The sequence below is a fragment of the Salvelinus namaycush genome, chromosome 1 (genome assembly GCF_016432855.1).
Source record: "Salvelinus namaycush isolate Seneca chromosome 1, SaNama_1.0, whole genome shotgun sequence".
Lineage (NCBI taxonomy): Eukaryota > Metazoa > Chordata > Actinopteri > Salmoniformes > Salmonidae > Salvelinus > Salvelinus namaycush.
The window spans coordinates 15,333,714-15,358,925 of record NC_052307.1 but is presented as its reverse complement, the minus strand read 5'-3'; the positions used below and the strand labels follow the sequence as shown (position 1 = coordinate 15,358,925).

General features: G+C 43.2%; 1 protein-coding gene across 1 annotated transcript in view; it reads left to right on the top strand.

The window, feature by feature from the left end:
* The window catches only part of LOC120049389 (apoptosis-inducing factor 3-like), a 34,766-nt gene extending 17,468 nt beyond the window's left edge, over nt 1–17,298 (top strand). Inside the window, exons 3-20 of the mRNA XM_038995689.1 lie at nt 3,021–3,240; nt 6,476–6,585; nt 8,323–8,432; nt 8,540–8,584; nt 8,683–8,776; nt 9,426–9,538; nt 10,066–10,152; nt 10,427–10,518; nt 10,650–10,780; nt 10,998–11,113; nt 11,812–11,883; nt 12,382–12,445; nt 12,851–12,927; nt 13,232–13,349; nt 13,501–13,599; nt 14,093–14,168; nt 14,378–14,482; nt 16,618–17,298. Coding sequence (XP_038851617.1) covers nt 3,021–3,240; nt 6,476–6,585; nt 8,323–8,432; nt 8,540–8,584; nt 8,683–8,776; nt 9,426–9,538; nt 10,066–10,152; nt 10,427–10,518; nt 10,650–10,780; nt 10,998–11,113; nt 11,812–11,883; nt 12,382–12,445; nt 12,851–12,927; nt 13,232–13,349; nt 13,501–13,599; nt 14,093–14,168; nt 14,378–14,482; nt 16,618–16,660 — 1,772 coding nt within the window. The 3' untranslated portion in view covers nt 16,661–17,298. The remainder of the gene's footprint in view (nt 1–3,020; nt 3,241–6,475; nt 6,586–8,322; nt 8,433–8,539; nt 8,585–8,682; nt 8,777–9,425; nt 9,539–10,065; nt 10,153–10,426; nt 10,519–10,649; nt 10,781–10,997; nt 11,114–11,811; nt 11,884–12,381; nt 12,446–12,850; nt 12,928–13,231; nt 13,350–13,500; nt 13,600–14,092; nt 14,169–14,377; nt 14,483–16,617) is intronic.
* Nucleotides 17,299–25,212: the final 7,914 nt, after the last annotated feature.

Below are 25,212 nucleotides of genomic sequence, written 5' to 3'. Positions count from 1 at the left end.
GACGCACCACCAAAAGTCTAGGGGAGGGTCTGGGTGGGCATCTGTCCACGGTGGCGGCTCAGGCTCTGGGCGTGGTCCCCATCCCACCATAGTCAATCCCCGCTTTTGTAGCCTCCTCCCAATGACCACCCTCCAAATTAACCCCACTGGATTAAGGGGCAGCACCGGACTAAGGGGCAATACCGGAATGAGGGGCAATACCGGAATGAGGGGCAACACCGGATTGAGGGGCAACACCGGACTGAGGGGCAGCTCCGGACTGAGGGGCAGCTCCGGACTGAGGGGCAGCTCCGGACTGGCTGACGGCTCTGGCTGGTCATGGCCGGCTGACGGCTCTGGCTGGTCATGGTCGGCTGACGGCTCTGGCTGGTCATGGCCGGCTGACGGCTCTGGCTGGTCATGGCCGGCTGACGGCTCTGGCTGGTCATGGCCGGCTGACGGCTCTGGCTGGTCATGGCCGGCTGACGGCTCTGGCTGGTCATGGCCGGCTGACGGCTCTGGCTGGTCATGGCCGGCTGACGGCTCTGGCTGATCCTGTCTGGCGGACGGCTCTGGCTGATCCTGTCTGGCGGACGGCTCTGGCTGATCCTGTCTGGCGGAAGGCTCTGGCTGCTCCTGTCTGGCGGAAGGCTCTAGCGGCTCCTGTCTGGCGGAAGGCTCTAGCGGCTCCTGTCTGGCGGACGGCTCTGAAGGCTCATGGCAGACGGGCGGCTTTGCAGGCTCAGTACATACGGGCAGTTCATGCGGCGCTTGGCAGACGGACAGTTCAGACGGCGTTGGGCAGACGGGAAGTTCAGGCGCCGCTGGGCAGACGGGCAGTTCAGGCGCCGCTGGGCAGACGGGCAGTTCAGGCGCCGCTGGGCAGACGGGCAGTTCAGGCGCCGCTGGGCAGACGGCAGACTCTGGCCGGCTGAGACGCACTGTAGGCCTGGTGCGTGGTGCCGGAACTGGAGGTACCGGGCTAAGGACACGCACCTTCAGGCTAGTGCGGGGAGCAGCAACAGGACGCACAGGACTCTGGAGGCGCACAGGAGGCTTGGTGCGTGGTGTAGGCACTGGTGGTAATGGGCTGGAGACACGCACCATAGGGCTAGTGCGTGGAGGAGGAACAGGGCTCTGGAGACGCACAGGAGGCTTGGTGCGTGGTGCCGGTACTGGTGGTAATGGGCTGGAGACACGCACCACAGGGCTAGTGCGTGGAGGAGGAACAGGGCTCTGGAGACGCACAGGAAGCCTGGTGCGTGGTGTAGGCACTGGTGGTACTGGGCTGGGGCGGGGAGGTGGCGCCGGATATACCGGACCATGCAGGCGTACTGGCTCCCTTGAGCACTGAGCCTGCCCAACCTTACCTGGTTGTATGCTCCCCGTAGCCCGACCAGTGCGGGGAGGTGGAATAACCCGCACTGGGCTATGTAGGCGAACCGGGGACACCATGCGTAAGGCTGGTGCCATGTATGCCGGCCCGAGGAGACGTACTGGAGGCCAGATATGTAGAGCCGGCTTCATGGCACTTGGCTCAATGCTCAATCTAGCCCGGCCAGTGCGGGGAGGTGGAATCACCCGCACCGGGCTATGCACACGTACAGGAGATACCGTGCGCTCTACCGCATAACACGGTGTCTGCCCGTACTCTCGCTCTCCACGGTAAGATCGGGAAGTTGGCGCAGGTCTCCTACCTGACTTCGCCACACTACCCTTTAGCCCCCCCCCCCCCCCCCCCCCCCAATAAATTTTTGGGCTTGACTAACAGGCTTCCTACCGCGTCGTCGTGCTGCCTCCATTCGCCGGTATCCCTCCTCACACTGTGCCAGAGAATCCCAGGCGGGCTCCGGCACTCTCCTTGGGTCGATCGCCCACCTGTCGATCTCCTCCCACGTAGTGTAGCCCAGATCCTTCTCCTGCTTCCGTGCTGCCTCCTCATACCGCCGCCGCTCGGCTTTAGCTGCCTCCAGCTCTTCACGAGGGCGGCGATCTTCTCCAGGTTGAGCCCATGGACCTTTACCGTCCAGTATTTCCTCCCATGTCCAGAAATCCTGCGATCGCTGCTGTTGCTTTTTATTCCGCCGCTTGGTCCTTGGTTGGTGGGTGATTCTGTAACGGTTTCTCTCCTCCTCTTCGTCTGAAGAGGAGGAGTAGGGATCAGACCAAAATGCAGCGTAGGTTGAATCCATAATGATTTATTATAATAAGACGAAACACGATGAACACTTGAATAAACTCAAAACAACAAAACGACGTAGACAGACCTGAACATGTGAACTTACATAAACACGAAGAACGCACGAACAGGAACAGACTACATACACGAACGAAAACGAAACAGTCCCGTGTGGTGCGACATACACAGACACGGAAGACAATCACCCACAAACAAACAGTGTGAACAACCTACCTTAATATGGTTCTCAATCAGAGGAAACGTAAAACACCTGTCCCTGATTGAGAACCATATCAGGCTAAATGACAATGAACCTAAACATAGAAACACATAACATAGAATGCCCACCCCAACTCACGCCCTGACCAACTAAACACATAAAAAAAACAAGAGAAAACAGGTCAGGAACGTGACAAATGCATGGTGTAGTGATTCTAAATATATGCTATAAAGCTCTCAAGATTGCCACAGTAAATTTGCCCCACGTTTTTTTTAAATCTCATAAAGTATTTTCATGGTCATGTCAGTTTCATTCGATACATAACTCTTCTCCGTGGGGTGTCTGACGCTGAGTTCTGCAATCAAAGGAAAAATGTATATGAGTATCAGTGGCTGCTGGTGACTTAATGTTGAGGAGGATGATGGGTAAAAGTTGTGAACTAAAAACAAGTGAATACATTTTTTTTTAAATGTAAGTGACTGGGCAAACATCAGCCTGAAAAGGGTGTTGTTTTCCTAGTGGTCTGTGGTCTGTATTCTGCAGTTTTGCTAATGGTCTGTGGTCTGTGTTCTGCAGTTTTGCTACTGGTCTGTGGTCTGTGTCCTGCAGTTTTGCTAATGGTCTGTGGTCTGTGTCCTGCAGTTGAGGTGAAAGTGGAGCTAACCCTTCTGGGCAAAGAAAAGGAAGCAGGTGTGAAGTCCGCCAATGGAAATGCGAGCCCCTTTTCTGACTGCAGACCCAACGGAGCACTGGAACACTTCTCCGATGAGGACTCCGCCGCTGCCGCCCCCCTCAGGCTCTACAAACCCCGCGATTACCTGGAGGCCTCCGTGTGTCATGTCAAAGACCTGGAAAATGGACAGTAAGGCCAAACAAAAGACAATGTACAGTGCATTCGGAAAGTATTCAGACTCGTTGACTTTTTACACATTTTGTTACTTTAGCTTTATTCTTTCGCTTTATTCTTTAGCTTTATTCTAAAATGGATCAAAATGTTTTTCCTTATCAATCTACAAACAATACCCCATAATGAAAATGCGAAAACAGGTTTTTAGATACATTTTCAAAAAAAATATTAAAAATGAACAGAAATACCTTATTTACATAAGTATTCAGACCCTTTGCTATGAAACTTGAAATTGAGCTCATCCGGTTTTGGTGGATCCAGTTTCCATTGATCATCCTTGAGATGTTTCTACAACATGATTGGAGTCCACCAGTGGTAAATTTAATCGATTGGACATGATTTGGAAAGGCGCACACCTGTCTATATAAGGTCCCACAGTTGACAGTGCATGTCAGAGCAAAAATCAAGCCATGAGGTTGAAGGAATTGTCCATAGAGCTCCGAGACAGGATTGTGTCGAGGCACAGACCTGGGGAAGGGTACCAAAACATTTCTGCAGCATTGAAGGTCCCCAAGAACAGAGTGGCCTCCATCATTCTTAAATTGAAGAAGTTTGGAACCATCACGACTCTTCATAGATCTGTCCTCCCAGCCAAACTGAGCAATCGGGGGAGAAGGGCCTTGGTCAGGGAGGTGACCAAGAACCCGATGGTCAATCTGAAAGAGCTCCAGAGTTCCTCTGTGGAGATGGGAGAACCTTCCAGAAGGACAACCATCTCATCAGCACTCCACCAATCAGGCCTTCATGGTAGAGTTGCCAGACGGAAGCCACTCCTCACTAAAAGGCACATGATAGCCCGCTTGGAGTTTGCCAAAAGGCACCTAAAGACTCTCAGACCATGAGAAACAAGATTCTCTGGTCTGATGAAACCAAGATTGAATTCTTTGGCCTGAATGCCAAGCGTCACATCTGGAGGAAACCTGGCACCATCCCTATGGTGAAGCATGGTGGTGGCAGCATGATGCAGGATGTTTTTCAGTGGCAGGGACTGGGAGACTAGTCAGGATTGAGGGAAAGATGAATGGAAGAAAGTACAGAGAGATCCTTGATAAAAAACCTACTCCAGAGTGCTTAGGACCTAAGACTGGGGCGAATCGAACATCTGAAATCAAATCAAAATCAAATCAAATTTTATTGGCCACATACACATGGTTAGCAGATGTTAATACGAGTGTAGCGAAATGCTTGTGCTTCTAGATCCGACAGTGCAGTAATATCTAACAAGTATTCTAACAATTCCCCAACCTCTACCTAATACACACAAATCTGAAAGGGGTGAATGAGAATATGTACATATAAATATATGGATGAGCGATGGCCGAGCAGCATAGGCAAGGTACAATAGATGGTATAGAATACAGTATATACATATGATATGAGTAATGTAAGATATGTAAATATTATTAAAGTGCCATTATTTAAAGTGACTAGTGATCCATTTATTATTCAAGTGGCCAGTGATTGGGTCTCCATGTAGGCAGCAGCCTCTCTGAGTTAGTGATTGCTGTTTAGCAGTCTGATGGCCTTGAGATAGAAGCTGTTCCTCAGTCTCTTGGTACCAGCTTTGATGCACATGCACTGAGCTCGCCTTCTGGATGGTAGCGGTGTGAACAGGCAGTGGCTCGGGTGGTTGTTGTCCTTGATGATCTTTTTGGCCTTCCTGTGACATTGGGTACTATAGGTGTCATGGAGGGCAGGTAGTTGCCCCGGGGGGTGCCTTGTGCAGACCGCACCACCCTCTGGAGAGCCTTGCGGTTGAGGGCGTTGCAGTTGCCGTACCAGGCTGTGATACAGCCCGACAGGATGCTCTCGATTGCGCATCTGTAAAAGTTAGTCCGAGTTTTGGATTACAAGCCCCATTTTTTCAGCCTCCTGAGGTTGAAGAGGCGCTGTTGCACCTTCTTCACCACACTGTCTGTGTGGGTGGACCATTTCAGTTTGTCTGTGATGTGTACGCCGAGGAACTTAAAACGTTCCACCTTCTCAACTGCTGTCCCTTCGACATGGATAGGGGTGTGCTCCCTCTGCTGTTTCCTGAAGTCCACGATTATCTCCTTTGTTTTGTTGACGTTGAGTGAGAGGTTGTTTTCCTGACACCACACTCCGAGTGCCCTCACCTCCTCCCTGTAGGCTGTCTCGTCGTTGTTGGTAATCAAGCTCACTACTGTTGTGTCGTCTGCAAACTTGATGATTGAGTTGGAGGCGTGCATGGCCACGCAGTCATGGGTGAACAGGGAGTACAGGAGGGGGCTGAGTACGCACCCTTGTGGGGCCCCAGTGTTGAGGGTCAACAAAGTGGAGATGTTGTTTCCTACCTTCACCACCTGGGGGCGGCCCGTCAGAAAGTCCAAGACCCAATTGCACAGGGCGGGTTTGTGACCCAGTGACTCCAGCTTAATGATGAGCTTGGAGGGTACTATGGTATTGAATGCTGAGCTGTAGTCAATGAACAGCATTCTTACATAGGTATTCCTCTTGTCCAGATGGGATAGGGCAGTGTGCAGTGTGATGGCTATTGCATCATCTGTGGACCTGTTGGGGCGTTATGCAAACTGCAGTGGGTCTAGGGTGGCAGGTAAGGTGGTGGTGATACGATCCTTGACTAGTCTCTCAAAGCACTTCATGATGACAGAAGTGAGTGCTACGAGGCGGTAGGCATTTAGTTCAGTTATCTGAGAGAGACCTGACAATAGCTGGAGAGACCTGAAAATGGCTGTGCAGCGATGCTCCCCATCCAACCTGACAGAGCTTGAGAGGATCTGTAGAGAAAAACGTGAGAAACTCCCCAAATACAAGTGTGCTAAGCTTGTAGCGTCATACACAAAAAGTATCGAGGCTGTAATCGCTGCCAAAGGAGCTTTAAGAAAGTACTGAGTAAAGGGTCTGAATTTACTTATGTAAATGTAATATTTCAGTTTTTTATTTTTTTTTATAAATTTGCAACAATTTCAAACACCTGTTTTTGCTTTGTCATCAAGGGGTGTTGTGGATTAATTAGAACAAACAATTTAATCCATTTTATAATAAGGCTGTAACGTAACAAAATATGAAAAAAGTCAAGGGGTCTGAATACTGAAATTTGTATGGCTGGAACCTGTCATTATTTCCCCTTGCCTCACAATTTTTGTCCCTTCCTGTGTGTGTGTGTGTGCGTGCTTACGTGTCTGTGTTTGCACTTATTCCTGTTTAGGATGAGAGAGGTTGATTTGGGAAGTGGCAGAGCGCTGCTCATTAAAGAACATGGAGAGTTTTCTGCAATGGGGCACAAGTGCCCACATTATGGGGCACCACTGGTCAAAGGTGAGCCCCGTTCTGCATTGTTTGCTTTTTCTGTGGAATATTGGTATGGAAATTCATATTTTTGCTGTCTTATGTTATAATCAAGTTCTGAGATGGATTGGTGAGTGATACAGTGGGATGTACAGTAGCAGTCAAAAGTTTGGACACACCTACTCATTCAAGGGTTTTTCTATATTTTTCTATTTTCAATTGTATGTAGCATAATAGCGAAGACATCAAAACTATGAAATAACACATATGGAATCATGTAGTAACCAAAAAAGTGTTAAACAAATCAAAATATATTTTAGATTTTAGATTCTTCAAAGTAGCCTCCCTTTGCCTTGATGACAGCTTTGCACACTCTTGGCATTCTCTCAACCAGCTTAATCTGGAATGCTTTTCCAACAGTCTTGCAGGAGTTCCCACATATGCTGAGCACTTGTTAGCTGCTTTTCCTTCACTCTGCAGTCCAACTCATCCAAAACCATCTCAATTGGGTTGAGGTTGGGTGATTGTGGAGGCCAGGTCATCTGATGCAGCACTCCATCACTTTCCTTCATGGTCAAATAGCCCTTACACAGCCTGGAGGTGTGTTGGGTCATTGTCCTGTTGAAAACAAATAATAGTTCCACTAAGCGCAAACCAGATAGGATGGAGTATGGCTGCAGAATGCTGTGGTAGCCATGCTGGTTAAATGTGCCTTGAATTCTAAATAAATCACATACAGTGTCACCAGCAAAGCACCCCCACACCATCACACCTCCTCCTCCATGCGTCACGGTGGGGACCACACATGCGGAGTTCATCCATTCACCTACTCTGCATCTGACAAAGACACAGTGTTTGGAACCAAAAATCTCAAATTCGGACCAAAGGACAGATTTCCACCAGTCTAATGTCCTTTGCTCATGTTTCTTAGCCCAAGCAAGCCTCTTCTTATTATTGGTGTCCTTTAATAGTGGTTTCTTTACAGCAATTCGACCATGAAGGCATGATTCACGCAGTCTCCTCTGAACAGTTGTTGTTGAAATGTGTCTGTTACTTGAACACTGTGAAGCATTTATTTGGGCTGCAATTTCTGAGGCTGGTAACTCTGAAGAAACGTATCCTCTGCAGCAGAGGTAACTCTGGATCTTCCTTTCCTGTGGAGGTCTTCATGAGCCAGTTTCATGATAGCGCTTGATGGTTTTTGCGACTGCACTTGAAGAAACTTTTAAAGTTCTTCAAATTTTCCAGGTTGACTGAAAATGTGACTGACCTTCATGTCTTAAAGTACGGATGGACTGTCATTTCTCTTTGCTTATTTAGATCTTTTTGCCATAATATGGACTTGGTCTTTTACCAAATAGGGCTATCTTCTGTATACCACCCCTACCTTGTCATAACACAACTGATTGGCTCAAACGCATTAAGAAGGAAAGAAATTCCACAAATGAACTTTTAACAAGGCACCTGTTAATTTAAATGCATTCCAGGTGACTACCTCATGAAGCTGGTTGAGAGAACGGCAAGAGTGTGCAAAGCTGACATCAAGACCAAAGGGTGGCTACATTGAAGAATCTTAAATATAATATATATTTTGATTTGTTTAACCCTTTTTTGGTTATTTCATGATTCCTTACGTGTTATTTCATAGTGTTGATGTCTTCACTATTATTCTACAATGTAGAAAATAGTAAAAAATTAAGAAAAACCCTTGAATGAGTAGGTGTGTCAAAACATTTGACTGGTACTGTATATCTTTGTGTGTTGCAGGTATCTTGTCCAAAGGCCACGTGCGTTGCCCCTGGCATGGAGCTTGTTTCAACATCGTTACAGGAGACATTGAGGACTTTCCTGGGCTGGACAGCTTGTACATCTTCCAGGTGACCTTCCTCGTTCGGTTCGCAATGCCATTCACATTCCCTGCCTTCACATTCTCTCTAAGCATCGTCAAAACCGTGTACACATCGCTCATGTCTGTTTGTTTCAGGTCCGAGTTGAAAAGGACAAAGTGATAATTCGTGCTAACAAACAGGTAAAGACACTCTGGGACTATTTAGAATAGATCATTGTGCTAAATCAACTGATCCCCCTTTGATGACCTGTGACCTGGCAAACATTTCTTTCTTCCAGGATCTTCAGTCACAGAAGAGGTCAAAAGCCATGGCCCGATGTTCAGCAGTTAACTCCAGCACTGGCTTCAGCCAGGTCCTTATCGTTGGATCAGGTGAGTTGGTCATTGAGCATCTCCTTACACTCACACCCTCAGGGATGGAAATTAAGCTAGCCCACTAGCCCGTGGTTAGTAGTTTTCAGACCGGGCTAGAAGAAAATGTGTTCAACTTGCACGCCGGCAACTGACATTTTGCCTTTTCAAATATCGCATGACACAAATTTTCGACCCTGCTAATAAAAAATGTCAGTCTACTAGCCCGGCTGGCCAGTGCCCAAAATACTTAAGTTCCATTCCTGCACGCACCGCTGGTAAATAGAAGTCTGTTTGTTTATGTTCAAACCGTCGACTAGGACTTGAACCATACTGTATATGTTCAGTTCAGTATAGGTCCTGAGTATTCCAAAAAAGGATAGATGATAGCAGCTCCCAAGAATTATTGCATCAACAAGGATGTTAGTTCATAGTGTATTTGTACTACAGTACGTTTTAACTGTATGCTCTTAGTTTTAACACGCTTCAAAGTGTTTTGTTTATGTTCACAACGCTCGAACATTGTGTCTGGTATGCCAAACTCAATCCACACTCCAATTCACTACTATTGTTTCACTCAATAGTTATGGTAAAGGGAGCTTGGATTCAGTTTGGATAGCATGGATCTAAGATCCTATAAAGACATTAAACAAGTGTCTTGTGTCTCCAGGTCCAGCAGGGCTGGTGTGCGCTGAGACATTGCGACAGGAAGGCTTCACTGATCGCATTGTCATGTGCACCATGGACAAACACCCACCCTATGACAGGCCTAAACTGAGTAAGGTTTGTACAGAGATCCAGAGCATACCACAGAGATGGTAAAAGGACTATCTCCATAAGGACTTAGTGACCATGAGGGTTCTTTAAGTTGACTATTCTTCTGGATACAAACAGTGTTGAAATTGCTGATGAAGGACTACTAGTTATGCCCTACTGTATTTCGTAGCAGATTGAATATTCTTCCCAGACATTTCATGCTCCAAAATACTTCCCATTTTGTTATTGCTAGTATTATTAACCCATCTTGAACCCATCTTTAGTCTGTAATCTTGGGATAATATTTGTCCCAGCCAATGTAGAAATTTGGCCATGATATCTATGAGAAAATGGTTTGCTGACCTTGAGTTTCAAATTGTGATCATGTTAAAAATGAAACCAAACAAATGTATGTTGCATTAGCATCGTAAAAGTGGCATTTCTTCACTGAATGTCACCAATAACAAACCTCCAACCTGCAATAAACCTCCAATAAACTCCAACCTGTGGTGTACAGTGCTGTGGTGCGGTGTAACTAACCATCTCCCCCTCAGTCCTTGGAGAGCACAGCAGAGCAGCTCCGGCTACGCTCCATAGACTTCCTCCAAGCCCACGACATCGAGTTGCTCACGGAGAAGGAGGTAAGACCTGAAACACTGATTATATTGGCTAAGTTTGAATCCACATCTGGGCTGTGTTCAGTGGGCAGTTTTCAAACAGATTGAAACAGGGTGTTGCTACCTGGTCGAACTTCTTCCAAGAAGATTTTAGTTTTTTCCCGTTGCAAACTTTTGTTACAGTGTGCCCTACTGAACACGACACTGGTCTCAGAGCAGCAATGAAGTGGTATGGATTCCCTTGGTGACACCCTGGCCCTATGTTCTCTTTCTAACTGGGATGTTTGGATGTCAATAGGCTGTGGCAGTGGACGTCAAGACGAGGGCTGTGACTTTTCAAGACGACTCTAGGATGGAATACAGGAAGCTTTTCATTGCCACAGGAAGCAAGTAAGGAGTAACCGTAAATTGTCTTTGGTTGAATGCAATTAAATGGAATTCAATTTTCTTCTTGTTGATATGACCAGTTGTGACTCATTGTTCTGTAGACACTGATATACCCATCTTTTGTCTATTGTAAGACCCAAGCTGATGAACTACAAAGGCCAGGACGTTAGGAATGTGTTTCACCTCCTAACCCCTGAAGATGCTAACAGCGTAGCCAGGCTGGCCAACAACAAGAATGCTGTGATTGTGGGAACATCATTTGTTGGTGAGAGAGATGACAGACATGCAGTAGATAAAACAGTCACATATTCCTTTTCCGAAGGAATGTTGATCTATAAGCCTTAAAGTGTTTATGAAGGCTACATTAAGTTGTACTTTGTTGAACAGTTGTTTGGAACCTTTGTTTTGATAGTACTACTCTAATTGTAGCATGTCTATCTGTAAATGTGTGCATGTGTAATCTTCTGTATTCTCTGCATTAGGTATGGAGGTGGCTGCTGCTCTCACCGACAAGGCCCACTCTGTCTCCATCATTGGGATAGAAGCAATCCCTTTCCGGAAAGCTCTGGGGGAGAAAGTAGGGAAAGCCATAATGAAGGTAGGGACCCACCCCTGAGAAATCAGGCTCTGTGTCAGCCCTACTACCTCTAGAACAGCTTAATCTGCATTTCTACTCAGAGAAACGTATATATTTTAAACGTGAATCATGTTCATTGGGCTCAATTCACCAGGCGCCACAAGGGAATATTTAGAGTATTTTCTTATCGGTGCTCATGCACTTATTTAGACAATCAGGTAGATATTGCCCACTAGTCCTGTTTTTTCAGGGGAGTTTATACTGTGTGTGTGTGAGTGTGTGTGTGTGTGTGTGTGTGCGTGCGTGAGTGCATAGGGTCTCAGCATGATAGGGTCTCAGCATGGTAACACTGCATGTTCCCTGCTGTTAAGATAAGGCAGAGGGAGACTGTCGATACAGTCATACATAATGTGCATAATGTGTTAATAATCCATTATTAAGAAAGTATTCATAAGAAGCGTTACTGCCTACCCGCCAATTAACCATTGGCATTAATAACAGGCTTATGGAAGATTAAAAATAAAAAAAATGTGTAGCTGAACACAATTTAGGCTAAACTTAACAAAAGCTCAACTCTTTGAGAAGTGGTTTTGACCTTTGAACCTTAACCCAGTGCTATCTCTCTCTCTCTCTCTCTCTCTCTCTCTCTCTCTCTCTCTCTCACCGTGTCTGCCTGTCTGTCTGCCTGTGTCTGCTTGTCTTTCTGACTGACTTTTCAGCTGTTTGAGACAAACAGGGTGAAGTTCTACATGTTGAACGAGGTATCGGAGATGCTTGGCCATGATGGACAGGTATTCCGAAAGTGAGAGAAACAGCATAACATGCACAGATGGCTCTCTCCTTCCTTCTCTCTGCTGGCCAGTCAAGCCCACTTTTAGGCTTCGCCCAGATTCTCTACCATGCACACTTCCGTTATTGATTTCACCATGGTGGAAACTCCCTCTGCGAATGATTACACAAATCCATGATGGGAAGTGTGCAACGATACAATTGGGGAGAAGGGTGGAGAATGGGGATGCAGCCATTGAATGCTGATGAATGGGTGTGACTGACCCCGATGCACCACAGTGTGCCAACAAAAAGAAAGGACAAGCAGCCAAGATTACTACCAATTACAGCCTCCATTTGGAGTATGGCTCAGTAAAAAAGACTTGACAATACTGGTTTTGCAAAAAATATCTGAACTTTGTAGTCAGGAACGGAAGTAGTAGAACTGAGGGTAATCTATTGGTAATATTATGTGTGTGTTGCCTCACTGTTTTTGTCAATGTTGTTTTTATGTTCCACAGTTGAAAGAGGTGGTTCTGAAGAGTGGGAAAGTACTAAGGGCGGACGTGTGTGTCATTGGCACAGGTGAGGCTGCTAGCTCAGAGACACAAATGCTCGTTCAGCAATAGCCTCCACTTTAGCAAACTCACTCCTATCAGTGGTGGTGCAGGAGTGTAAAGTAGAGTTGATCCAACTCACTCTCACTCAATCAAATCAATCAAATGTATTTATAAAGCCCATTTTACATCAGCCAATGTCACAAAGTGCTATACAGAAACCCAGCCTAAAACCCCAAACAGCAAGCAATAGAGATGTAGAAGCACGGTGGCTAGGAAAACCTCCCTAGAAAGGCAGGAACCTAGGAAGAAACCTAGAGAGGAACCAGGCTCTGAGGGGTGACCAGTCCTCTTCTGGCTTACAATAGTCATTGTTACTCTGCTTCCTGGTGGTGAATTAATGGTGGACTCTATCTATGTGGGACCCCTGCAGGGTCAGGCCCAGCCACTGGCTTCCTGAAACAGAGTGGAGTTCACATGGATTCCAAGGGTTTTGTCCCCGTCAACAAGGTAGAAACTACAATTGGGACACACGGCACTGTATGCACAACAATTATAATAACACACAAATACTTTGAATGTACTCATTTAATTTCAAATGCACTCAGTTCATAGAAACAATTAATTTCAGTGCCACTTTATTGCAATGTACAAGTGTTACTGTGTTATTTGCAGAGCTAGAGACCTGAGTTTTTCCTGACAGGGAAAATTCCAGTTATCCTCTAATTTGTTAGGTGGCTTGTCTACAAGTAAGAGATCCTCCTGATTTCCACATTGGCTCCTATATTCTTCTGGATAACCCTTTAACCCTCAGACAATGCAGACCAACGTTGATGGTGTCTTTGCCGGAGGAGACATTGTGACGTTTCCTTTTCCGGGGCGGAGCAATAAGAAGGTGAACATCCCACACTGGCAAATGGCCCATGTGCACGGTAAGGGTTCATTTTTAAGGGCTAAGTATTACAGTGTGAGTTAAAGTGTGAGTTTTTCCCTAAGGGGTCAAACACTCAGCTGCATGTCTGGGGCTGGATTTGCAGTATATTGGTTTTTATGGGACCTTTTCTGTTTGTTTGGGATTGACAGGGAGAGCGGCAGCACTTGGCATGATGGGAAGACCCACTGAGATCAAAACAGTGCCCTATTTCTGGTCGGCCATGTTTGGGAAAAGCCTACGCTATGCAGGTAAACAAAGCCTCACTCCACAAGTAATATAATTGAATACCGGTAGGGTCATTTAGCAGATTATATCCGAAGCACATGGCAGAACTGTCAAAATAGACAGTGTCACATCCATTCATTATATGTGGCCTGTGCATGTATCCAAACCTCCACCATCGGGTTGCCAGCACCATGCAGTCTAGCCCACTGAACCATTGGAAACTTTTTCACACACAAGTTATACAAGTTTTGTTTATGTACTGTGTGAATTGTTTGGGAAGTAATCTTAAAATAGTGAGTTGGTAAGACTACTACCAAAATTGCTCTCCTCCAAATGTCTCTGTTGAGATTGTAGCTCCAGTACTGCCACCTAGCTGTGAAGTCAGACACTGAGGGTTTTCAGTCATCATAGGATTCAGAAGTATGCCATCATAATGGGTGTGGTGGTGGTGCTGTGATGGTGTGTTTACTCTTTTTACAGACCTACTTAAGAAAGTGCTTTTATTCTATTACCAAGGTTACGGGGATGGCTTTGATGATGTCATCATCCAAGGAGACGTGGACGAGCTGAAGTTTGTGGCATTTTATACCAGGTATGTGTCCAATCACAATTGTGGCTATCTACTGAGATGCATTCAGCCATCGGCTCATGTTGTTTTGTAAAGTAAATCCTCTGTTTTGTTTTTGTCATGTTTTGTTTGTTCTTATATAATCCAGGAGTGTTCATCCTTACAGCAGACTAAACTCTAGTAATCCTAGAGTTTTCCCTAAAAGTTATTTGGTTAATCTCTCCTACCTATAGGGGTGAGGAGGTGGTTGCCGTGGCCAGCATGAACTATGACCCCATTGTATCCCGTGTGGCAGAGGTCTTAGGGTCTGGAAAGATGATTAGAAAGCGAGATGTGGAGTAAGTGCATGTCTATGGTCTTCAGTTGGGTCTGGGTGACAATGAGGTTATGTTCTTTACATTTTCCGAGGCTCACTATGAGCAAACACTGACCTCTATAAATGTTACCACATGATAAGTGAAAACAGTGATATACTTTTCCAATGTTAATAAGTAGAAGAGGGTTTACATATTTACCAGTGGGTGTCTGTCAGTTTGCTTGAAGGAAAGTTTTATGTATTTACATTTTTTAATTTTCATTAGTCCACTGTTGATACAACGCATGTCAGTGATCAAGTTTTGAAAATGTAGGTCTTTCAAAAAGCAAATTGTCACTTTCCACATCATCATGATGATATGATACGTTTTTTGTGGATTTTTCCTTTAAGATACAGTACTGTAATGCTTTACTGTAAACCAGGGGTGTCAAACTCATTCCATGGAGGGCCTAGTCTCTGCAGGTTTTTGTTTTTTGCTTTCAATGCAGCCCTAGACAACCAGGTGTGGGGAGTACCTTACTAATTAGTGACCTTAATTCATCAATCAAGTACAAGGAAGGAGGGAAAACCCGTAGACACTCGTCCCGCCGTGGAATGAGTTTGACATCTGTGCTGTAAACAATATCTTACTTTCTCTAATGTAGATCCTTCATTTTTAATTGTCCATTCATACAATGAAGGCTGTTAACCCGACAACGCAAGTACGAAAACTAAGAAAGCTAAGACGTCTTTCTTAATCTCAGTCTCCACTAACAATCCCTTCATGTGCAGACAATTACATTGATAGAACCCACAATATACTGTATCTGCAATATTAAAGCTGATATAGCTCCTAAAAAATATATACAAATAAATCAAAATAAATCCCTTCATGAAACGCTATACGATACGGCTGTGTGTGAAACGCTCTGTCAGAACACACAATGATCAGCCTCAGCATGCTTATGCTATAATTAAGCAATAAGGCATGAGGGGGTATGGTATATACCATATACCTTGTCTCAGTATGTAAAAAAATGTAATAAAATGTATGCACTCTACTGTAAGTCGCTCTGGATAAGAGCGTCTGCTAAATGACTAAAATGTAAATGTAATGTATATGGCCAATATACCACGGCTAAGGGCTGTTCTTACACACAATGCAACGTGGAGTGCCTGCATACAGCCCTTAGCCGTGGTATATTGGCCATATACCATAAACCCCTGAGGTGCCTTATTGCTATTATAAACTGGTTACCAATGTAATTAGAGAAGTAAAAATAAATGTTTTGTCATACCCGTGGTATAGTCTGATAGATGACCTGGAGCCAGTCATCTATAAGTCTATGCTAGGTAAAGCTCCACCTTATCTCAGCTCACTGGTCATGATAACAACACCCACCCGTAGCACACGTTCCAGCAGGTATATCTCACTGGTCATCCCCAAAGCCAACACGTCCTTTGGCCGCCTTTCCTTCCAGTTCTCTGCTGCCAATGACTGGAACGAATTGCAAAATCGCTGAATCTGGAGACTTATATTTCCCTCACTAACTTTAAACATCAGCTATCTGAGCAGCTAACCAGTCACTGCAGCTGTACATAGCCCATCTGTAAATAGCCCACCCAATCTACCTACCTCATCCCCATATTGTTTTTATTTACTTTTCTGCTCTTTTGCACACCAGTATTTCTACTTGCACATCACCATCTGCTCATCTATCACTCCAGTGTTAATTTTCTAAATTGTAATTACTTCGCTACAATGGCCTATTTATTGCCTTACCTCCTCACGCCATTTGCACACACTGTATATATACTTTTTTCCCCTATTGTACGCTTGTTTATTCCATGTGTAACTCTGTGTTGTTGTTTGTGTCACACTGCTTTGCTTTATCTTGGCCAGGTCGCAGTTGTAAATGAGAACTTGTTCTCAACTAGCTTACCTGGTTAAATAAAGGTGAAATAATTTTTGGGAAATATATATATATACTACGGCTATCAGCCAATCAGCATCCAGAACCACCCGGTTTATAATGACATGTAGTTCACTTCCAGTTTTACACTCTTGTTTTCTGTTGTTCAGAGCCTAGACTACATTATCCACATAATTATTGTCTAAACTGCATAATATGCACTCTGAGTGATGTTTTTTGTTGGTTCGTTTCCTCCACATTGCAGGACAGGGGACATGTCTTGGTTGATAGACAAAGGGTCGCAGTGAGCGAGTCTCCACATCTCAGGCTCTCCGTGCATCTGGGGTCTGTTGGACACTAACTATGGACACTTGTGGTGCTGATGAGATGCTGTGCCATACTGTAGACATACAGCAGAAGACCCGTGTCTGGGACTGTTGGAGTTGCTCCCCTGGAATCGAGACTGAGACTGTTCTACAGTGAACCTCCACGGTGATAGGCTGTACATACAGTATTCTTACCAATAGCGTGAACCATATATGGTGTTAACATGCTCCAATACCGTAATGGAAGATCTGTGTCCTAATGCTACTTCACAGTGAAGCAATCCTGGATGCAGTCTCTGTGCTTCTGCATTATGTATCTACCTGTACACTTTTTTATAAGGGGCCAGATAGGGGTATTGAACTTTTTTGTACATGCAACTTTGTATATAGCTATAATTCTCAATACACTGTAAACAAAACCGTTTTAAACTGGAGTTTTCTAAGGTTGAGATGAAACTAATCTGGTTAAAACCACTTAACATAACACCCACCCCTAACCTTAACCCTAGCTAATGTTAGACACCCAGGTAAAGTTAACATTAGCCAACTAGCCACCTAGCTAATTCGTAACATATCATGCATTTTGAAAAATTTGTAACATATTGTACAAACTGCAATTCGTAACATATTGCATGAATTGCAATTCATAACATATCATACAAATTGTAATTTGACATCCACAAATTAATACATACCATACGAAATGTAACATATCATACATACTAATTGGAGTGTCCCGGATTTACATTTACTATGCTACGTCTACCCGAGTCCAGTGTGATGCAATGTATCATAACAAGATAAACTACACATAATCCATAGTTGTCCCTTTCCCCACCTGACGCATAAATGCACGGGTGCGCATGCACGCACGCACGCACACACACACACACACACACACACACACACACACACACACACACACACACACACACACACACACACACACACACACACACACACACACACACACACACACACACACACACACACACACACACACACACACACACACACACACACACACACACACACACACACACAACCATGAAATCCTCACAAGATGCTCACAAATCACTCCTTTAAGGATGACAATGTACCTCTATTTATTGGTGGTGACCTTTGTTGGCAGGCTCGTAGATTGCATAAATGAGAAATTGAAATGTACTTTAATCTATGTTCATGCTTGCGCAATAGAATAATATGTCTGTGCTTTCTAAAAGGTAAATGACTGTTGTTCTTTTAGATATGGTCATGTCATAGTTGCTGAAGGCTATTTTTGGTAGTTGTCATCTATGAATGCTCTTTGTTACTAACTCAGGGAACTGAGGTTTGAGGCCTGGTCACATTGGGATTGGTCCCATTGCAAACACATATTAATTTGTTTCTTTTATTTTTTATTACCATATATTAGTTCTCTGTATTTGAAGAGGTCTTGTTTTCAGAACTTGCTTATAATTCCCTTAGATGTGTAGAGGAGAAAGCATTTCCATCTCTATTTTGGCATGTTGAAGATTCCAAAATATTTAAGCCCAGAGGTGAAAGACATTTTAAAAAACATATTCTTCATACAGGGAAGATTAGAATGGTATTTTTTATAATAGATACTTTGAAATAAAAGTCTTCAACTATTTTTTTCTGCACTACTCTCTGCATGTTTTGGAATTAAAGCTACATGTGCAGTGGGGTCCATAATTATTGGCACCCATTTTTAATAATATAGCACCTTCCCCTTGCGAGGATAATGACTCTGAGCCTTTTTCTAAAATGTTTTATGAGATTGGAGAACATGTTTGGAGTGTGCTTAGACCATTCCTCTATACAGAATCTTTCCAGATCCTTGATATCTTCTGTCTGCGCTTATGGACTGCCCTCTTCAATTCAAAACACAGGTTTTCAATGGGGTTCAAGTCCAGAGACTGAGATAGCCATTGGAAAATGTTGATTTTGTGGTCAATTAACCATTTATTTCTGGATTTTGATTAGTGCTTGGAGTCATTGTCTTGCTGGAAGATCCACTTGGGGCCAAGTTTCAGCCTCCTGGCAGAAGCAACCAGGGTTTTGGCTAAAATGTCCTGGTACTTGGTAGTTCATGATGCCGTTGAGTAGAACTGTGAATTTCCAGGGACCTCGTGATACGATATTATAACAATCCTTAGGTGCCGATACCATATGTATTATGGTACATATATACCATATACCATACCATATATATTGCGCTTCTCACGATTCTATATGTATTGCGATTAGATACTCTGATTTTATTGCGATTCGACGTTCCAAACATATTGCTCGCCATGTGTTTGCTGAGTTTTGATTAGTCAAACAAATTGTCTCCCTATTTAAACATTTAAAAAGAAGATGGAGGACAAGCTATGGATGAAAAATACTGGAGTTTTGGCAAAGGTACAACCAACAAGCGCAAAAATAATATTGCAATATTAACAAAACGATATGATACAATTTATTGTCAAATTAATAACAATAATATGTAACTGTATCCACTTTTTCTCCCATCACTACCGTTGACCTTAACAAAGGCCCCAGGACCAGTTGAAGCAAAATATCCCCATAACATCAAAGATCTACCACCATATGTTACTGTAGGTATGATGTACTTTTCTGCAGATGCTTCTGTTTTTCAACACCAAAACCACCACTGGTGTGCGTGGCCAAAGAGCTCTATTTTCATGTCATCTGACCATAGCACCGGTTCCAATCCAAGTGCCAATGCCATTTATCAAAATCCAGGCGGTGCTGTGATCTGATATAAATACATTTTTCAAAAATCACCTGGTTGCCTCTGCCAGGAGGCTGACACTGGCTGCAAGTGGATCTCCTAGCGAGACAATAACCGCAAGCACACATCAAAATCCACAAAGAAACGGATAATTGACCACAACATCTACATTTTGAATGGCAATCTCAGTCCTCTGACTTGAATCCCATTGAATCCCTGTGGTTTGAATTACAGAGGGCAGTCCATAAGATTTCCAATCGACCCCCCCCCCCCCCCCCCCCCCCCCAATATCAGAAGTCAAATTCAGCCGCACACAGCGCAAGATACTCATTGTATAGTTTCCCCTGTAGGAATAGGTTGAGAATGGTATACAGATGACATGTACACAGCAGCACATTTCATGCCTGAGGAATACGCTACATATACAAAGTATGTGGACACCCCTTCAAAAATAAGTGCATTCAGCTACTTCAGCCACACCTGTTGCTGACAGGTGTTTAAACTCAAGCACATAGCCATGCAATTGCTATAGACAAACATTGGCAGTAGAGTGACCTGTAATGAAGAGCACAGTGGCTTTCAACGTGGCACCGTCATAGGATGCTACCTTCCCAACAAGTCAGTAAGTCAAATTTCTGCCCTGCTACAGATGACCCTCCCACTCTGTCTGCCGAATTCTTTCTCTTCGCTCTTTTTCTCCTTAATAGGATGTTGTTGGGCGGAGCCGGGAAGGTCATCAGCGAAAATGGGACACACTTAGGCTCGGGTGTGTCCCGGGGATAAATACAACTTCCCCCATTCATTCAATCTAGACTCTCTCAATGCAGACACGCTGTTGGATTTTGGCTGTGGCATTATGTGGTTTGTTTCTTTTTGTTCTTTGTTTTGGCACCTCTCAACACCCGTCATTATCACCATGTATGCAAGCAACTACTTACTTACACTACTGATTAATGACTACACACACACCATAGTTTATTTTATTTAATAAATATATTTTTGTTATTCATTATCTCCGGGTTGTCTCCCTCTTTGTTACGGGCTATGAGCCTGTTCGTGACATTAGTGCTGTTTTTTAATTTGTATAAACTTGCAAAAAATTCTAAACCTGTTTTTTCTTTGTCGTTATGAGGTATTGTGTGTAGATTGTTGAGGATTAAAAAAAAGTCAAGGGGTCTGAATGCTTTCAGATCGCACTGTATATCAAAAAATTATACAACGGGTGGATCTAATCCTGAATGCTGATTGGTTAAAACCGCATTCCAGCTGGTGTCTATTCCACAAGTTGCCATCGGCTAAATCTATGATGTTAAAATGCCTATTTCAAATCAAATAAAATTGTATTCTTCACATGCGCCGAATACAACAGGTGTAGACCTTACCGTGAAATGCTTATTTACAAGCCCTTAGCCAACAATGCAGTTAAAGAAATAGAGTTTATAAAATATTTACTAAATAAACTAAAGTTTAAAAAATTACAATTAAAATAAAATCATAAAGTAACACAAGAAATGTACATAACAATGACGAGGCTATATACAGGGGGTACCGGTACCGAGTCAATGTGCTGGGGTACAGGTTAGTCAATGTAATCTAGATACCATCTGTGGTCACCTTCGCCATAACCTCGAGAGAGGACAGACCAGAACAACAGTTTAGTTAAGGGTATTTCTGATTCAGGAAATCCAGACAAATCATTCACTGTATGACAAATTATTACTACTACCAATATTATTTATACAGATTTCTAAGACAAATCTCAAAGAGAATAAGAATACACAGTTTAAACCATTTCCCCCCAAATGGGCTTATACTTCTCTATCATCTTGGCGATCTCACTGCAAAGTTACAGGGTCAGGGAGTTAGAGGGCCAATCCTTAGGGAGACATCCCGACCATACAGCAGACCCAATTTGATGAGATTTGTTATGGAAGCAAGACAGCAACAAACAGACAACAACAACAGCAATACACTTCTTCATATAAAACTAGAGGCGGGCGAAAACAATACACATATCACTCGAGCTGGGAAAAACATCAATCCATTTGGAATAACTGTCAACCATTACCAACATAGCTTTTTCCCTTTTTCAGGCAGGCGTGAAGAAAATCTATTTGCATATTTACCAAAAGGCCCCAGGAGACCGGTAATTAAAACAACAACACTGCCTGTTAAATCAAAATTAAATGAATTAGAATAACAAATCAAATTAGAATAACAACTTTTCATAACTACATAAGGAAATAATTGTATCCCACAAGGTAATGGTAAAATAGACTAGAGACAGGTATCCCTCATTCAGGGGCAACGCGCTCTCTCTCTCCTTCTTGTGTTCTGAATCACACATAGGACTATTGCTAAATTATAAATTTCTTCCTAATTATTAGTATTTACATAGCCCATTTAAATCTCACCCAATGTCTCCAGTCTTTCTAGTGAGAATAATCAGAACAAAGGTCATTCAACCCCATTGTGTTTTCTTTCCCTTTTTTCCCCTGTAGCTAAGAAACGATTTAGAAACATTTCCATCATTCTGCGTACCCAGTTTACAACCAAATTAAAAAGACCCCACACAATAAATCTAACAAATATTCATAACCGGTGGGTTGTGTGTGCGTGCTGGTGTGTGTGGTAAAACGTAGGGCAAAAACAAACAAAGAGAATGGCCAGGCCTAACTTATCTGGGAGCTCCCTCTACAGCCGGATCCATACACCTTTATACTTTATAAAACAGCAGAATTTCACTAACTGCTCTTCCAAGGCAACAACCTCGGAAACATTTGAAAGGGAGAGAAAATAAACATTTAGTTAGTTTTCACTTCGCTAGATCTTATTCAGTCCAAGCAATTCAAATTATTTCCTATTAACTGACTTGACCAGGTGAACAAAATGTTTTAACCTGTTATGGCTGCAAGGGGCAGTATTGAGTAGCCAGTTAAATCGTGCCCATTTCAAACGGCCTCGTACTCAATTCTTGCTCGTACAATATGCATATTATTATTACTATTGGATAGAAAACACTCTCTAGTTTCTAAAACCGTTTGAATTATTTCTCTGAGTGAAACAGAAGTCATTCTGCAGCACACTTCCTGACCAGGAAGTGGAATGTCAGAAATCGATGCTCTGTTCAACTTCATGCCTATACATGGGCGTGATACGTAAGAGTCTACATACACTTCATACACCTTCCCCTGGTTGTCAAGAGGCGGTGAGAGAGAAAAATTCGTGTTTATCTTGGTCTGAGGTGGAATTAAAGCTCTTTGTTTGACGTGACCGTCCATTTCCTGTTTCTGGAGCGCGCGAAAGAGGACATGAATTTGCCTTCTGTTTTGCTCTCGTTATGGACGACTAACATCTCCGTCTTAGATTTTATTTGATACATGTGACCATATCATTGTAACGTATGTTTTTTCAATATAGTTTAATCAGATTATTGAAATTTTTTCGGGAGTTTTGCCGTGTTCCGTTCTCTGACTTTGTTGACGTTGGAGAGATCTGTAGCACTTGGCAAGTGCCCATGCTAAATGAAGAGGGAAATTTGCCGTTCCAGATCCAAACAACGACTGTTCTGGACAAAGGACACATTGTCCAACATTCTGACAGAAGATCACCAAAAGTAAGAAACATTTTATGATGCTATTTCTAATATCTGTCGTGCATGTGAACTGGCCGTCGGCGCCCAAGTGTTTCTGGCTATTGTGGCTATGCTAATATAACGCTACATTTTGTTTTCGCTGTAAAACATTTAATAAATCGGAAATATTGTCTGGAATCACAAGATGCCTGTCTTTCAATTGCTGTACACTATGTATTTTTCAGAAATGTTTTATGATGAGTAATTAGGTATTTGACGTTGGTGTCTGTAAATATTATGGCTGCTTTCGGTGCAATTTCTGATTGTAGCTGAAATGTAAACTATGATTTATACCTGAAATATGCAAATTTTTCGAACAAAACATATGCTATACAATAAATATGTTATCAGACTGTCATCTGATGAAGTTGTTTCTTGGTTAGTGGCTATTTATATCTTTATTTGGTCGAATTTGTGATAGCTACTGATGGAGTAAAAAACTGATGGAGTAAGAATAGTGGTGTCTTTTGCTAACGTGGTTAGCTAATAGATTTACATATTGTGTCTTCCCTGTAAAACATTTTAAAAATCGGACATGTTGGCTTGATTCACAAGATGTGTACCTTTCATCTGGTGTCTTGGACTTGTTAATGTGTGAAAGTTAAATATTTAAAAAAAATATCTTTTGAATTTCGCGCCCTGCACTTTGAGCTGGCTGTTGTCATAAGTGTACCGGTGTCGGGCTGCACCCCAAACAGGTTAAATTACAGTCAAAACAAACATGATAACTTCTGTTCATTAACCGTCTTTATCTTCTTGTGACCCCCCTCCCTTTCGTCAATTCTATACATCTATTCAGAATAAGACAAAATAAAATGTCTCACCAGATTAAAACCCCTAGGGCGTTCCTGAGTCTACGAGGAGTGCTTGGTCGTGCCAGAGAACGCATTGTTCCTACTCGATCACGTGTAATGTGCTTCGTTACTTCTGAAATCGAAACCCCCAAATATGTTATCTCTGTCACGCCTGTTCCTGCTCCCCCTCTCTGGCGCTCGAGGGCGCCCATCATTACGCAAACTTGTCACCATCATTACGCGCATCTGTGCAATATTGGACTCACCTGGACTCCATTACCTTGTTGATTGCCCCTCTATGTCTGTCTGCTCCTCAATTTGTTCCCTGTGTCAGCATTGATGTCGTTATGTTTTCCCCTGTCCAGACGCTGTCCTTGTTTGTTTCTTGTCTGTTATCCATTAAATGTTCACTCCCTGTACTTGCTTCTCATCTCCCTGCATCTGTCCTTACAATCTCTTGCTTCGCTGGTTGTACTTTCCCATATGATGCTTTGTGATCCCGCTCTGTCAAATAGTTTACTAATGTGGAGATGTCTGGCATATGAGTGTCTTTGTCTTTTTATGCCAATAACAAATGTGCTACATACTCTACCAACACAGAACCCTCAAATGTACATCCTTAGCGATTGTTTCAACGCAGCGTGATACAATGTTGGACTATTTGTAAACATTGTTCGTGCTCTCGCCCATATATACTGCCAATTTTAATATGTTACCTTTTAGAATCCACTGTCTTTAATTCTTGCAAGGATTATACAACCCCAAAATCATTTCCACACCCATGTGTGGAACTGTTGGTTAGCTAGCTTGCTAGCTTCTTCCAGACACAAATAAGAGAACAACTCACTCGGACCATTTTACTCACCTTAGCAAAACTGGTTAGGCTTTTTTCATGTTATCCAAAGCGTTGGTGACTAACTGTGACGTTCTTTTCCCCCAATGTTTATTGACACCGGCCATATTCAACAGGTGTTGAGCGTTCGTAAATTCACCGGTTATTCTGTGCTCTGGTACATTCAGACGAGAGTGCTCTGAAATCGGAGCAGATAGCCAGAGCGAATTTACGAAACACCCAAATTACAACTATACAATTTAGCTAAGCTAAGAATGACGTGAACAATCAAGTCAATAACCGTTGGTTAGTTAGATAGCATATAGATAATATACTAGCTAGTTTGATGTATTAGTAGCCAACTAACGTTAGGTAGCTAGCTAACATATATTACTGGTTCATACTGCTGTAATGATATGCTATGCGGTTCATAAGAATAGCATAACTAGCCAATTGTCAGCCAACATAACGTAACTTATTTGAAAAGTTATTACTTTATAACATTGCTCAACATTTTCTTAACTTTTGTCATAA